This window comes from Falco naumanni, chromosome 5 (genome assembly GCF_017639655.2).
Source record: "Falco naumanni isolate bFalNau1 chromosome 5, bFalNau1.pat, whole genome shotgun sequence".
Taxonomy (NCBI): Eukaryota; Metazoa; Chordata; class Aves; order Falconiformes; family Falconidae; genus Falco; species Falco naumanni.
The window spans coordinates 13,784,815-13,801,015 of NC_054058.1; the positions used below are offsets into that span (position 1 = coordinate 13,784,815).

General features: G+C 39.7%; 1 protein-coding gene across 1 annotated transcript in view; it reads left to right on the plus strand.

Moving 5' to 3' along the window:
* The window catches only part of WNT7B (Wnt family member 7B), a 95,960-nt gene that overhangs the window by 72,860 nt on the left and 6,899 nt on the right, over nt 1–16,201 (plus strand). Inside the window, exon 3 of the mRNA XM_040596849.1 lies at nt 9,931–10,202. Coding sequence (XP_040452783.1) covers nt 9,931–10,202 — 272 coding nt within the window. The remainder of the gene's footprint in view (nt 1–9,930; nt 10,203–16,201) is intronic.

Genomic DNA, 16,201 nt, shown 5'->3' on the forward strand with positions numbered 1-16,201 from the left:
GTTAGCAGTGTACTTCTCTGGCAGGCATGGTGATGCTGAGCATTGCTGTGTCCAAATCCCTTTATGGCTCTGGCAGTAGATGACCAGTTCAGTACTATGCCAAGAACAGTATGTGGAACAGGAGAGCAGAGAAGTCCCAGTTCCAGGAGCTGCTGCTTCTTTCTTGGAGCTCTCCTGTCCCACTGAGACATCCTCCCAGAGAATGGGGTTGAATTTGTGTTTCAGTTGTCAGCTGAGAAGCCTACAGTTAAATTCCTCAGTGGCCTCTGCACAAGGGGAATCCAACAAGAGGACAGCTTGTTCTCTTACAGGTTCTTCTGCCGTATGGATAAATGCCTTAACCTCCTTCTGCTCCTGTGAAAAAGAGGCAATAGTAGCTCTCTTCTGCTGTCCTCCTCAGCTAAACGATGCAGCTTCTTAAGGCAAGGACTACCTCTTGCATAAACAGATTTGCGTCTAACACCAATTTCAGCTGGGTTTCACTTAGTATATCTATAATTCAATAATTATAGCAAAGTGCTACTGGCCCACCAATAGGTTCTGCACAATATATTGAGGTAACATTCATGATTTAACTAAACTGCCTCAAGAAATTCTGAAGCAAGAGATGAAATTTCATCTGCAACATACACAGACGTTCGCACACACAGACACCCACCCACAGGCACTCTGGCATGCACAGGTATAGGAACTTAGTGCTTTACAACTACTCATAATTCAGTGAACCCTTTAAAAGGTGTTATTATTTAACATGTTTCTACAGCAAAGCACAGGTGTGCACAGTGATTTACAAAAGAATACAGACATGATCACTGCCCTCAGGGGTTTGTTATCTAGGTTAGAAGTGACACAAGATAATACAGCAGAAGATGACTTCATGCAAATGGCAGTGCAGATTTATTTTTAAAGAGATGTTCTGCAACACAATATTCGTATGTCAGGCTACTGAAATGATTGAAATGAGTTAATTAAAATAATGAACCAGTAGAAAGCCCACTGAGAAAGTCTGATTCTGCAAGGCGATGATTTCTTAATATTTATGAGGGTAGTAGTAGGGATGACAGAGTATTTGTGAAATTAGGTCTGTAGCAAAGTCAAATACAAGCACAGAATCATAGAATGATTTAGGTTGGAAATATCTGCTATTGACAGCCAAGGAGAACATCCATTCTGGACTGATTCACTCACTAAAGGCTCAAGCCTATAAAATCCCTGCACATGAAAATTTCAGTGACTGAAATGGTTTGGTAACAACCTGCCCTGCTGTTGTACCCTACTAAACTGAGCAAGAAAATTGACTTGAAAAGAAATTTACTTTAAAAATGTGGTAGTACTGTCCTCCATTTCCCTGACAGGTTCAGAGTGGTGGTTTCTTTTCTGTCGGGGTTTTCTTTTGATGATGTAGTAAGCATAAAGCATATTTTCTATTTCTTAAATCAGAGTGGACAACATTTCCCTTGCTGAGCACCACACAGGTATCTCAGAAGCCTTTAACAGGTCATATTTAAACCATACTTAACAGGTCTCAAGCAAGAGCACTATCAAGAGCAAACCTAAAAAAAAAAAGAAAAATATGTGCCCATATATCTATAGATTCCCTTACCTTTTCCTTAAATACCGTTTTTATTTCTCCCTGTGAAATGCACTTAATAAAAGAGACCATAATGCAGTGGCAAATCCTACAGATAAGAACTGTGACTGTGAATAGATTGATGTGGTTGAATTATTAGCATGGAATAGAATAGAACAGAGTATATAACAACATCTGGCTCCTCACAGCCCCGTTTAATTTAAGGATGTCAACATACTTGAGGACCCAGTTTCTTTGAGATGCCTTCAGGAGTCCATGCTTTCTGACAAGGCTTGCAAAGAACTTTTTAAAACCCCAGTACGCTGCAAGATGTCTCCATCTGAGCTTTCATATATTATGATATATCAAACCACTAGTTATCATTGAAAAGAAAAAGCACCAAACATTCAGCAGGGAATCATTAAGTCCCACAATGGGACGTCAGTAGGTCCAGAAAAGAACACAGGCAGGAGACAATTTCTCTGCTCCAGCTATTGCTTCCCACATGGTACTTCGATAGTATTAGCAGTAGCATTGTGAAAACACAGCCGGCTGTGACACTGCACAGGCTTTTCTCAATGGTGCAGTGTATCTGGGAACTACCCCCTCACGCTTTGTGCACTGCGTGTTTCTCAAGCCATGCTCTTGTGCATTCTTTAAATGAGTGCTTAACACCATGTTCTGATTAAGCTTTGACAAAAACAAGCAGTGGTGCTTTTGGATCAAAACTCAATGTCCCCAGTTTCTGTAAGAATGAGATACAGATTGTTTGTTAGGGCTGAGTTAGTAAGAAATATTTGCTGCAACAAATACAGTTTTACAGCCCCAAAATTTCATATTTCTCTGGGCACTTCTAAACACCCTTTAAAAGGTCACAGCTAACTTACCTCACAGGAGCTGTCCCAGAAAACTTCACTAAGGGACATGCTGCCAAAAGACAGTCAAAAACACAACAAAATTATGCTCACTTTGGAACAGAAATGCTGACTATTGTTTACAGTTGCCAGGAATTAGCTGAATATGTTTTGGGGGTAAATTAAATAAACCTCCCCTGTAACTTGTTGGAAGCCTCCTTACAGAAATCACGGTGGAAAGTACCACCAAGCCTTTAGAAAATAACCAAGAAATTAGAAAAATGCTTGAAAAAATGTGAAAAGCAGAGGCATAGTAAATAGCTCTTTTTAATAGACATGTTTCCAAAAGCATATAAATAGTGACAGCAAGGAGCTGCAAAACGGCAAGTGTGGAATACATCTGGCTCCTATACAGCCCATTCTAAAAGAAAATTTGACAAACCCACATGAGCAACAGAAACAATCCAGTTGACAGAGTGATTCTAAACTGATGGCCAAAATTTTGGCACCTCCAACCATAAAAACAGTGGGAGTATAGAGATGAAAAATGCTGAATAGAGAAGAATCTGTAAATAAATCATTATGTCATAGCACTACACATTCTCAGCTTTGAAATCTGCAATGTTCTCTGTCCCAACCACATGAAACCGGAACTAGACAACATGAGCTGTCTAGGAAGAAGATGCTGAAATCATGTGCAGGTCCTGCTCTGGCTCTAGTCTGACTAAAAAGACCTATCTGGATGAAACAAAATTAAACAAGACTATTTTAATTAGACTGTAGTAGAAGATAAGGGTTTTAGGGAGGAAATGGGAAACAAATAAATATTGTAAGGAGAACATCACCCAACATGACCATCAGAAGCCTCCATCAGATTTGACCTGAAAGTCCTACTAGAGTAACAGATATTTAATCTGCACCAGGCTCATCATTCAGAAGCACTTCTGAGCACTGGTGCTACAAGAGGAACCTCACGAGCATGGATAGCTATATCTGGTTTTTTGATGACAGGCTACACAGTAATCATTCAGTTGGTACTTCATCAGTGAGTGGAAGATGAAGAAAAAAATCTGGTCTACTACTCAGTGGAGTGGGCCCCTGGGGGAAGTGTAAACCAAGGTTAATGTCAAGAAAGCCAAATGCTTCTTGCATCAGCCTTTGCTAGAAAGGTCAATGGTGAGCAGATGGTTATAGAACTAATATAATTGACAGAGGAATACCACCGTGGCACCAGACAGAAGTAAGCATTTGTCCAGGTTGAATGATTTCCAGTTAGCTGTCACTTACCTTGGAACATTTAATGAAGCCATTTTACAGCTGTTAGTCCTGACAGCTATTAGTGCTGAAAACTTGTGGAGAACTCTTAATTAAGAAGAATTGAAAAGACAAATGTAGTGCCTTTGTCTAAAAGAAAAATAGAAAGGAATTATAGGACCAATCAGCTTAACTTCAGTAAATGAAAAAATATGGGAACAAAACCCCGTTTGTAAGCTCATAACTGAGAACATGGAGATGAGTAACAGTCAACAAGTATCTGTCAAGAACAAATCGTGTTAAACCAATCTAATTTCCTTCTTTTGCCACCCAGGGCCTCAGAGGCAGAGAAGAAGCAGTTTATACTATATATCTTGGACTTAAATAAAGGTTTTGACATTGCTTTCTGTGATGTTCTCATAAGAAAACTAAGGAAACTCATAAGGAAACACCAAGTAGGTACATACCATCTGGAAATTGAACTTGGAGGGTAGTCACCAAAATGGAAAGATGTGATAACTAGATTTTCTGGTGATCTGTGCTGGATCTAATACTGATTTACATGCTGGACATGACCACAGATGTCAGGCTGGGAAGGACTGCAAGGAAGTTGGAGGAAGTTTGGGTCAAATTGAAAATGACCATGGAGAAATGGTTCAGAAAAGAAGAAAAAAAGAAAATAAAGCAGAGGCAAATCAGAAAAAGAAATACAAAGATCTGTACGTGGGAATAATCAGCTGCTCAAATGCAAGATGTGAAACATCTGGTGTGAGAGCAGCTGCACAGAAGACTACTGCAAATTGAGTAAGAGTCAAAAGTGTCCTGCTGCTGTGAAAACACCATGCTGGCATGAGTAAACAGGAATGTAGCATGTGAGACGTGAAGTGCTCCTTCTGCTCTAACCCCAAGCAGGCAAGACCTCAGCTGTCGCATCTCTGGCACTACACTGCAAGGCCCAGGCCAGCCGGCCAGGAGAGCAGGGCTCTTGGAAATGCTCTGCGAGGTCTGATGATGGAACACATCTAGGAAGGGGTGGAAGACTACATATTTAAAGGCTCCTGCTGCTAGAAGGAAGGAGTAATTTGTTCTTAGCATCTGTGGAGAAAGCAGCGGTGGTTTTGTGTTCAGAAAGACAGTTTCAGGTTAATATTAGTAATTAGTAAAACATGTACCAGCAGGCATCCCGAGGCACTGGAATGACTGTGGAACCTCCACTACTGAAGATATTTAAGAACAGGAGAAATAAAAAGCTGTTGTGAAGGACATTATTAGCCTATGATAGGGTTAAGGGTCAGACTAGAAACCCTTCTGAGGGTCCTGCCAGCCCTGTTTTTCTGTGGCGATTTTTTCTGCTTGTACAAACTGATTTCAGTAGTCTATAGTGCTGATATGCAGCAGTGGATATAGTAAATTAGAGGGATAGTGGAATTAAACCAATCCCTGCTTTTAGATTATAAACCAAGAAGCCCAAAACCAATTACACTGAAAATGCAAATAGAGAAAGGATCTGCTCCAGACAGTGAGAAAACTCTCGCTGGCTTGTATTGCCCTTGGACTGAACCCAAACAGAAGAGCCTGTACTATTTTCCTTGAGAATTGCTAAATAGTGTGTTGAATAAAATACAGAATTACAAAGGAACTAAACTTGTCTGCAAAAGTCTTCATCCAGCCCTACTTAGGGTGCTGTTTGCGTTTTAGTTTACTCATCTAGCTGTGCCTATTGTCTTTTGCCCATTAAAAATGACTGAATGTGTCCTCAGCTTTCACTTGCAAAAGAAGACTTGTTGAAAAGGATAGGTTTGGCAAAAAAATCAAACTTCTGCCATGGTTCATTTCTTCTTACCACTGACCTATATTGTATTGTGTCATATAATCAATCTGGTGTCTTGTGTAAATACATGAGGAATTTATTTTGTTTAACAGTAGCGTGTAGTATTTTTTTTCTATCATTGTTGATAGAAAGATTTAGCAAATTACTGGCTAAATAGCATGTATTCTACAGTTTTGTATTACAAGTGAATTTACAGTTCTAATAGCTGACATTCAGTGGCAGTCTTATTCATCTAGCTGCTGACATAAGCCATTTCAGAATGATGTGTGGAATAGCAAAATATTCTCGTCTAGTTCCTCAGAAAAAGAGATGCCTTGCTAATAACTATGAAACAGTTAAATCTTTAATCCTGCACTCACAGCTGAATGACCAAAAAATGTATTTAGTGTATATGACTCTCAGCTGATTGTGGTTACATGCCAAAAATATGCTGCTGAATATATGCATGTTTGACTGTAGTAAACTACAGCAATTATGGAACTTGTAATAATTTCCACATCAGACTGTACTAAGTTTAGACTGCTCAGTTACCAGTCTAAAACTTAGTCAGAGATGACATCTAAATTAGGGGTATAGGCTGCTGCGCAACTCCAACAATGGATAAATAGGCTCCTCTCACCCTATCTGCCAGAAATCACTCATGTGAAGAAGCAATGATCCAATATCTGTCTGGCTGAGCAGCAGCTGCCTGCATTGGTGGGTACTGGAGTGCTTTTAAAATACAGCCCTCAGTCAGAATGCAAATGAACTCAAGTAAATGGCAGTAACTCAGACCAGCAGACCACAGACAAGTCTTCTCTCATGGCATGGCAGATTGCAAGAAGTGACCTTCAGCGCTTTCACCAAAGACAAAAGGCTTCATTTCAGTTAGTACTGGTAGTCGTCTCCTGTTGGAGTTTTTAGATCAGGCAGTTATCAGATCAGACAATTATTACATCAGACAGAGTAACGTTCATGTTACTCATGTAAATATTCATTCTGTTTTGGGAATTAAATCAGATCTGTCTTCTTTGACCCCAAAGCAGGCATTTCTAACAGAGCAATGGATGAATCCAAGGGTCACAATAAAAGCCAAAACAGTGTCTTTCCACCAAAATAAAATCTTGACAGAATTATTCTGATCTATGTGACAGAAAACTTGAAGAAGCCAAACAAGATTTTTACTTCTGAGACACAGATACTGAGCATATGCAGCACCAAATAACCAGATGACCAGGATATTCACTGGAAAAAGAAAAAAAACTAGCTTCAGAGTTGGGTTGAATTCCCTATCTACTGCTATTTATAAGTATTTCTTAATGTCATGAACATTTCTGGAAAGACTTGTCTCTGTTTCATTGCAGAACAAAAATATTTTTGAAATCTCAAAAAATTCCATAAAATGAGATTACTGTTCTCCATTCAGGTATCACAGGAATCATTACTTAAATATTTTTAGCTGCCCAACAAAGACTTGCTTAGAACTGATTCCAAGTGATGACATGCTAATGGAAAGCTTTGTGTACAGCAGACACATTATTTGAGCACAGAGGTTCCCCTCCCTCCCCCCATCAGCATTTTCTGATGGACTCTACTGATCCTAGGACTTTAAAGAACGGCTGAGGTAATGCTTACATTAAAGTTCAAGGCAAGTTTTGGAACATCCTCTACTTAAAGAAACCTAAACCTAAAAAATTCTTATTTCTTAGCAGGAGAACTTGCAAAAGGAATAGGATTTTCAAGCCAGATTTATTTCTGAACCCTTCTTACTTTAGAGCTGCATTGAAACAGAAGAGCGATCTCTTCGGAGATCAGTACGGTTTGCATTTGGTATTACCCCATTACTTGAGATAATTCCATCACTGCTATAGCTGTCATGTGGGTGAAGAAAAGATGTTTTCCTCTATTCCTGAAGGTAATCAGTAATCAGGGGTATAACGGGGATGAGGGGGAGTGAAAGAAAGGTAAAGACAGGATATTCTTCAGTTTTACAAAACTGACTGAGGAAAGCACCATGTGAAAACTCACAGACAGGTCACAGACACAGTGGCTGTGATAAAATGGCTTGCCTTCTACTCTGGATATATTTGGCATGTATTGAGCTTCAACATAAAACATAAGCAACCTCTCTGGTTAATCTCTGAGTAAATCTACTGAACTGTGGGTCACAGCTGCTATATTGCCTGACAGGAATATGTTTCTGCTTGTTTATAAGCATTTCTACATGTGTTTCAAAGGTGTCTGAACAAAAATTTTTCCTGGGTCTGATTATGCATTCTTATTTACCCCCATCCTGAAGAAAAGAAAAAGTTATCTATATATGTAATTCCTATTACATCTGATATTTCCAGTCATTTAATTTATAGTTAAGAATAAATTTTTTTTTAGAAGAACAAAGTCAACAAGATACATTTTAAAACACGGGTCCCAGATTTGACTTCAGCTGGTGGGTGAAGAAGAGAGGAATGAATATTGATATGCATTTTTAGAGAACACACTAGGAACTAAAACAGTGGTTCCCAAACTTTTTTGGATTGCTATCAACCCTCAGAATTTCTTGCAGACCACCAGGCATCGTTATCATCAAACTTTTAATTGAAAACACTATTAAAAACAGTGTTTAATATGGCTCTGCGGATTAGCTGCGAACCCTTTACCGTGGCCTCCTGGACCACCAGTGTTCTGCAGACCACGGTTTGGGAACCACTGAACCAGACTACACACATCGTACACCCCAACAAAACAATCCTGTGTCTGAAAGCAAAGTCAGTGCTTCCATTGCTTGATGTACTCAAATAATACACAAGTCAGTTTAACCTTCTTGGTACCTGAAGAACACAGCACCCTTTTGTTTTTCTCTTACCTTAAGTTTCTTTTTTATTGCTTTGGAGAAACAAGTAAAGGGTGCCAAAAACCAGTTTATGATTTTTTCTTGTAGGATCTTTCTCGTATCCGGCAGTGGTGTAACCTTTCAGGAAGCTATCTGTGAAAATAAGAAATATAAAACACAAAAAGCCCCACAGTGTGCACTGGTCATTCAAGAATAGTTATGATACATATGAATCCTAAAATAAAAGATTAAAAATACCGTCTAAGTTTTTTTTGTTTTTTTCTCCTCTGGAAAATTTATTCTTTTTTTTTCCTTTACAAATCTGTTAACGATGTTAAAGCTCTGTGTGTGGTCATTAAAGCATTTCAGCAACTTTCTGCAAATTCTTTACAGTTATTCTTTGGCTGCAGTATTACAAGATTGCCTGTTTATCACCAGATAAACACACAGAGGAAAACGATGATAGCGCTGAGAAGGGAACTTGTAGGGAAATGTTATAGATCAGAACAGCAAAAAGCCAAGGGCTGTGATGCAGCCCTGCTGAAGGTCAGTGACAGTGTGGTCTCACGTGAGAGCAGGAATGGGCTGTAGCATCCCTTTTGTTCTGCCCCTGTATCTCCTTGCTTATGTGCACCCCACAGGCAACTCAGCCAACCAGGGTACAGTAAAGAAAGGGGCTTATTTACCTCTCTTCATATAGTCAATAGCAACAGCTGTAACATGGAATTGGGAATGAGGAACCTTGGCAAGCAGTGGCTTCACAGAAAAAAAAAATAATGGAACTTTCTAAACAGACTTTTTTCTGAACAAGGCTGTACTTCCATAACAGTATCTCACTTGTTTTGGAGAGGAAATAATGCTGCCACAGCACTTCCATACCCCTTGTATGCTCAATAGCCAAGGTAATGCAGAGGTCTGAGTCAGAGTGGGAGTGGAAAAAGGTCATTACAGCAAAATTAATATCGCAGAGAAGTCAGCTAGGGAAAGGGGTAGCTTCTACTTTACCTAGAAATAAAACAAAACCTACCCAGCTCTTGTCTCTATAGTCCTCTCTTGCAATACTTTCAGCATCACTAACGGAAGCTGCTGGAGCATTTATAAAGGTGGATTAGTAATCTTCCTCATTTGTGTTGTAGTCCTCTCACATGTCTGAAAGGGTCTGGTATTTTTTACGTTGTCTGAATGCTTTTCTTTTTCCATGCAGTGCCAATGGTTAGAGGTAACTATCGTTTTCCAGTAAGCATTGCCGCCAGTGACTCGCTTATTATTCATCTGAAATAGATAAAGTTCAGCTTGCAAACCTGACTAGACAGTGTAAAAACAAATCAAGTTGCCTCACCTCACCACTGTCCAGAATCATTGCCAAATTCCCCCCTGGTGAATGGGTTTAGGTGGGACTACCATATGGCTGGTGCTTACCTGGGGTAATATGCCCCGGTTGAGCCAAGCATTTTAATTACATATCTAATTCTGTAGGAATAAGAAATACACACGTAGTACTAATGCCCTCCTCACATTGCTGCCTGACACCGTTCCTGTAGAAAATGTGTGTACTTTCTTTAGTAAGTGCTGCCTTTCTGCCAACCCATCAGCTTTTGGCTTCTCTCCACAGGAAGCAGGGAAGCTGCGTTCACCTATGCCATTACTGCTGCCGGGGTTGCACACGCTGTCACGGCCGCCTGCAGCCAGGGCAACCTCAGCAATTGTGGCTGTGACCGAGAGAAACAGGGCTACTACAACCAGGAGGAGGGCTGGAAGTGGGGAGGCTGCTCTGCGGATATCAGATACGGCATTGAGTTCTCCCGGAGATTTGTTGATGCCCGAGAAATCAAAAAGAATGCACGGAGGCTGATGAACTTGCACAACAATGAGGCTGGAAGAAAGGTATTCCAGAAAGGATGAGGGATGGGGAAATGTGTGCACTGGAGGACGGGGGGAGGCTGGCTTGGTGGCAGGAGGCTATCCCGAGAATTTACCCCTCTCTGCTGTTATCCCACACTCACTCATCAAGTTACCTGATGGCATCTAATGTTTATATTTTGTTGGTGTTTCTTTTTATTCAGAGATGACCATGTATTGTAGCTGCTCCCCTAAACGTTTCTGCTTCCTGTCTTCTTTTCAGGCCCACTGGTAACACAGAGGGTTTTGGTGGAGCTGTTTGGCATAACGATAAATTTTTGCTTTTCATCTCCTTCGCAAAAATCTAGCAAGAGATGTTGGGGCCCATGATGGGACAGGACTGAGTGTCTGCATTGCATTTGTAGCTATTTATTCCATTCCAAGCCAAAATACTTCTTTGACAACAGCTCTAATGAAATATTTCATAGCAAATGCACAACTGTCCATTTCTCAGTGGCGGGCTACAAGCAGCTGCATAAGAATCACTTCGGAAGAAGAAATTTTAATGTCTACAACAACTAATAAGTTGCTTTCAATGGAAACAATAAACATCACAGAACTATGCCAATATACGTCCATTGAATAACAGTCCTCATAGGTCTCAAATCTTGCCCTTGAAAAAGTATAACAAATCTTTCTGCGTAGTGTATAACTACCTCAGGTGAGATTTTACTATACCCTTCCAAGTTTTTCCCCAGGGTTAAAAACATGCTGCTTCTGCCCTCCGGTGTTGTAGAAGACTCCAGTATACCAGTCCTCCACAACCAGCCCCCAAAGTTAGACTGAAATTTTCTCCTTTAAAATAGTGTGTGCTTTCAGTCCTACACTGAGCAGTGGCCGCTGCAGTGGGCAGAGGTGGCAGAATTGGCAGTGACAGAAGCAGTACAATTACCTTACTGCCTGTATTTTCCTTATTAACACTCAGTTCATGCAACAAAAACTCCTGGGGACTGCAGCTGGCTGTGCACTGAAACTGAAGTACGAGCAGTTATCCACTGGCATGAAAGTACTGTATAGATTCAATGTGATGAAAAGACCAATTATGGGGCATAATCTCAAATGAAGAGACAGGATCGATACTTGAATGATGGTTGATACTGAGGTCTTGCGAGGTGAAGGAGAGAGCTGACTGAAAAGCCAGACAGAACAGCATCCTTAAGAGGTGTAAGAAGAACAGAAGTTCTGTTCTTCTCTTGGTAAAACAGAAGCTTGCAAGACCCACTCCAGGTCTCGCCACTTCTCTTAGCCTGGGCGTTTCACCTCAGCATCATACATTATGTTCAGATGCAAAAGAAGATGGAAGCCACCTGTTAAACTTGCAAGGGAGCATTTTATTACTGCTAGGTGCATTATCATCCCTGCTTAAACTGGCAATCCTCTGTGGTGGGCACTGTGTCACCGCCACAGAGATGCTGATGCATGTCCCATTTTGAACATGGGGATGTGAAAGAGTCTAAATGTGAAAGAGGGACAAAAGAGCAAAAGCGGATGCATGGATAGAAAACAGTGAAGTCCCTTGCCCAAGGACAGAAGACAGGTCAGTATCTGAGCCAGGCACTGATCCCAGATCACCCAGTATAGCCCAATAACCAGTAACCACTAGGCCACGTTGCTGATTCTTATTAAGCAAATTGCATTTGTACTCTTTATCAGAATTTCATAAGCAGGGCACATAAACAAACCAAAGTGTGTGTTTTTACACATACCAGGGTAGCAGCATCCATGCAAATGCATTTCTCTTAACATTTCTAAAACTTAATCTTTTTTGCAAATGTTCTTGTGAAAACAAAGGATAACACTCACTTTCATGTTTTTGAGACAGTAACAAAAAGGCCTGTAGATACTGACAATATATTTTCCCAAACATATTTTTTTTATAAACAGTATTTTGGAATTTACCCACTTTTTTTGTTGTTGGCATTTTCAGTAGTTATTTATAGCCACATATATTCATTATAATCATTAATGTATTGTATCGCTTTTAAAAGCTAAGGATGACTGAAAGGATGTGGTGGAGCTTTTTGTTTTTGTTTTTAAGTACAATCCATCAAATCCCAAGGAATGTGCTCATATAAAATATTGCTGGGGTCATGTTTAGAATTGATGTTGGTGTGATGACATACATTCCCATGAAATGGATATGCAAAGGTGTACAGTATATAATACTTAGTGATTTTGGTTCATCTGAGATCATCTACTATTTGTATAATTTAGACATTATGAATTCGAGAGTAACTGAAACTAAATTTAGGACAAAATTCTGGAAACTAGGCTGTTTTCTTTGTTTTGAGGTTGGGCCTTTACAAAAGCAGCCACAGAATTTTGTGCAATTTCAATGTGAAATCACAAGTCCCTTCTGAGAATCCAGGCAGACTTGAAATCTGACCTACACTCACCTGAAATTTGGCAGTTACGGGGGTCCTGGGTAAACCTGGATTGCATTGTGAGCTTGACACAAAATCTGAAACCAGGAGATTTTGCTTATGTGTGGATGTCATTCTGACACATTCCACATGGTCCTTACTGACACTCAAGTCGGAAACAACTGCATTTATGTCTGGACATTTGTGAGAAGCACAACACTGAGCCTCCACCTTCCTCATTTCACCTTCCAAAAATCTCACAACACAACTGGGAAAAGCTCGTACCTCTCTGAGCAAGACTCTGTCAGCATGTGACGAATCTTAAAATTTGGAAACAGTTTGGAACCAAGCTTCTGTTCATGACTGTTATTATTAGGGACCAAAGCAAGGATATTTCCCCCTTGTTATGAATAGGAATAAAAGGTAAGAAGGAGATCACAGGCAACTCAGATTATTTTTTACTTCTTTGTTGCTTCTGAATTTCCCAAATAATCTTTTCAACCTTAGAGTGGGAATGCCAAGACAGTAAAGGAAATATATATGCTTTTGTAGTTTCCTACAGAGATTTTACAGCACTTTCACTATTTAACATCCTGCACCCACTCACCCTCACCCCCCAACATTTACAACTCTAATTGTAAGGCTCACAGTTCTTTTTTAGTCACACCAAACTGGCTTTTTGAGTTAGGTAAAGATTAATGGTATTTAGCCAATAAATCTGTTATCTTCCTTTTAGTCTTCTCTTTAAATCCCATAGGCTCCTAAGGCAGAAACAGGAAAAAAGGATGCAGAGAGCTCCCAACCCTACCTACAGTTATTTTCAGCTTGCTCTGAAGTCAGTGGAAAGCACTTGATAACGTCACTAGATCTCTAACAGGTGGCCAGAAGATCACTGCTAGGATCACTATCCAGGACTCTGACCACCAATTTTTCCCCCAGAGCAAATATTTGGATGCTTTCCTATACCATCACATGGATTTTTTCATATGCCAGGGCAGGAGTCTTGCCCACCCTCAGTCTCTCCCAGCACTTGTCCCAGACATGCCTGGAAGCTGGAGGCTTTTGTAATTATATCAGTGACTATAATGTTTTGCTCTCATAGGGATGTTCTCAAAAGCTGGCCTGCTGGTATTTCACTGTTGGTAAAAATAGAGTCCTGAGGAATTTCTCTTTGAGGAAAAAACAGCACGCTGTATAAATAATTGCAAAAATTTTGCAAACAGATGAAGGGGGGAAATAGTTCCGGGGGCTCTTTAACCTGAGTCTGGGGCTGGGATGCTCAGCACAACACTCTGATAAAGTAATTCCCTGGAATAAATTTATTTAGGTTTTTCAGGGGTTTTCTGATGACAGTGGAGAGAATGAATCCCCTGATGGCCCCATGTTGCCTCCCCTAATGGCTCTGCATTTCATTTCTAAGAACTGTTTCAGCTAATGGCGAGTTTGTGAAGTTTCTAATAAATTTATAATGAATAGCAACAGTGACAAAATAATGGACTTGCCATTGGTGCCATTTGGAAGAAATAAATGCTTAGGGATTCCTGGTGACATGAGATGCTACTGATGGAAGATTTATGCTTTGTGGCAAAACAGCGCCGTGCTGTGTAAAAGAGTTAACTTCACCATCAGTTTTCAAATGGCCGCTATGATTCAGGGTGGAAAGTACAAGTGTGGTAAATGAAAACAAGCCCCCAAAGGAAGACTGGTGTAAGTCTAATGCAAATGTTACTGAAAGAATGGTTTGTTGTAAATCTGAATGATTGCAGAGAGATCTGTGGGCAAAAATTTGATAGAGTAATGAAAAATTAAATACCAACAAAACCAAGTAAGCTTTGATGCTGTTTTATGAGATAGCTTTCTGCCATGTATTTTTAGAAACAAGTATCTTTATTCTGGAATAAATGAACTTAGAAAGAGTAACATCTGGGAATGCACACCATTAATCTTAACTTTTTGTTGAAAGCTTCAAAACAATGACCGCTCTCATGGGGAATCTCAATTATAAAAATGGGGTTTTCTGTTTGTTTGTTTTTAAGGGGGGAACTAAAAGAACAAGCTGACAAATTGGTAGCAGATCACAGCTTTTACCAAAAAGAAGAAAACAAATGTTTCTAACAGTTTATCAATCAATTAGGCTCTTACGATAGACAATGACTGTGGTTATGCGGAGAAAAAGCTGGCCTATTTCTTTCCCTTCCAGAAACACACCCATCACGCTGACTGCCAGCAACTCAGCCTGGTACCATCCCAATATTTATTCCTTTGTAATGTCTATGGGTTTTTCTTCTTGGTTTTTTTGAATGCCTGGAAGATGACAACATCTTATTTTGCATTTGAAACAATAAGAGTGTGGGGACAAAAAAAAAATAATTCAGACTCTCTTCAGAAGAGATTATTAAATTACTTGGGACAACATTTCCATCTAAGCCATGGCTTGTTCTCACAGTTCCTGGCGCCACAGGACTGTGGTACTGGGAAGGGTTTTTTTGCTGACATGCCTTGGCTGTAGAACAGCTAATGAGGTGATTTGTTGGTCACCATGCTTTATATATATACATACACACACACACATGTAGAGTGTGTGTATGTGTACATATTTATGGATATTTAAAAACATCTCTATGTTTGTGCACAAAATATGTAAGGAAGTGTTAGCTCACTTCACCTCACATGAAATATTTAAATTAGTAAGTTCACTTCTGCAAGATGAACAGCATGCTGTAATACATTGCAGGCTGCCCTCACTGTCACCTAACAGGACATAAAGGTTAGAAGCAATGCCCTAGAAATGCCTAGAAAACGACTCTAGATGAAACGGTTCAAAGTCCTAGTGCAGGCTGAATCCCAGTTTCAAAAGTGAAAGCCAACTAATTTTATGTTTTTATAAGCCTAAAATATTCTTTAAAATGTGACTTTGTTTCCTAAGTAATTTCAGTGATTTAAAGAATGCGACTTTCCAGGTTTTACAGCCCTAAGTCCATCATTTGCTGAAAGTTTCTTTCTCTAAAGGAGACAAACTATTTCACTGCACATCCCTTGTGAGAACACTCATGAAAGAAAAGCTTTCGATAGTTGTGCTTCATGGCATAATTTTCACTTTCCCACTTAAATTGATTTGCAGACAGATACAAATCCAATTTCAAAAAGTTTGGTGTTACAGCTTGGGTGGGTTAGATGGATAATTAATGCTTATCCATATGTCCTGAATATTCAAGCTTTGGCTCAAAAGCTCATGAGGATAGTTCTCCTGCTTCCAGTTGGGCTGGATTTACTAGCCTATTTTTTTCTTCCAGAAACACACCCTTAATATTGACTGCCAGAAGCTACATCTGGTACTATCCTACTTTTGAACATTTTGCTTTAAAATTAGAGGGGGGGAATAGCCAAATATTTTAGGACTTGCTAAATGGATTTATTCTAGAAATGCACATGCTCATGCATATCATTCTATGTATGCAAGACAGATATCATCCATCTAGTAAAATACTACTGCACCTCCTCAAACCTGACATCTCTATATAGCCTTACAGAACAAAACCAGCAATGGAATATTTTTAACCCTTTAAGATGAAACTTAAAATTTTACCTTCAAGCTTTACAGCAAATTTCATAGAAGAGAGT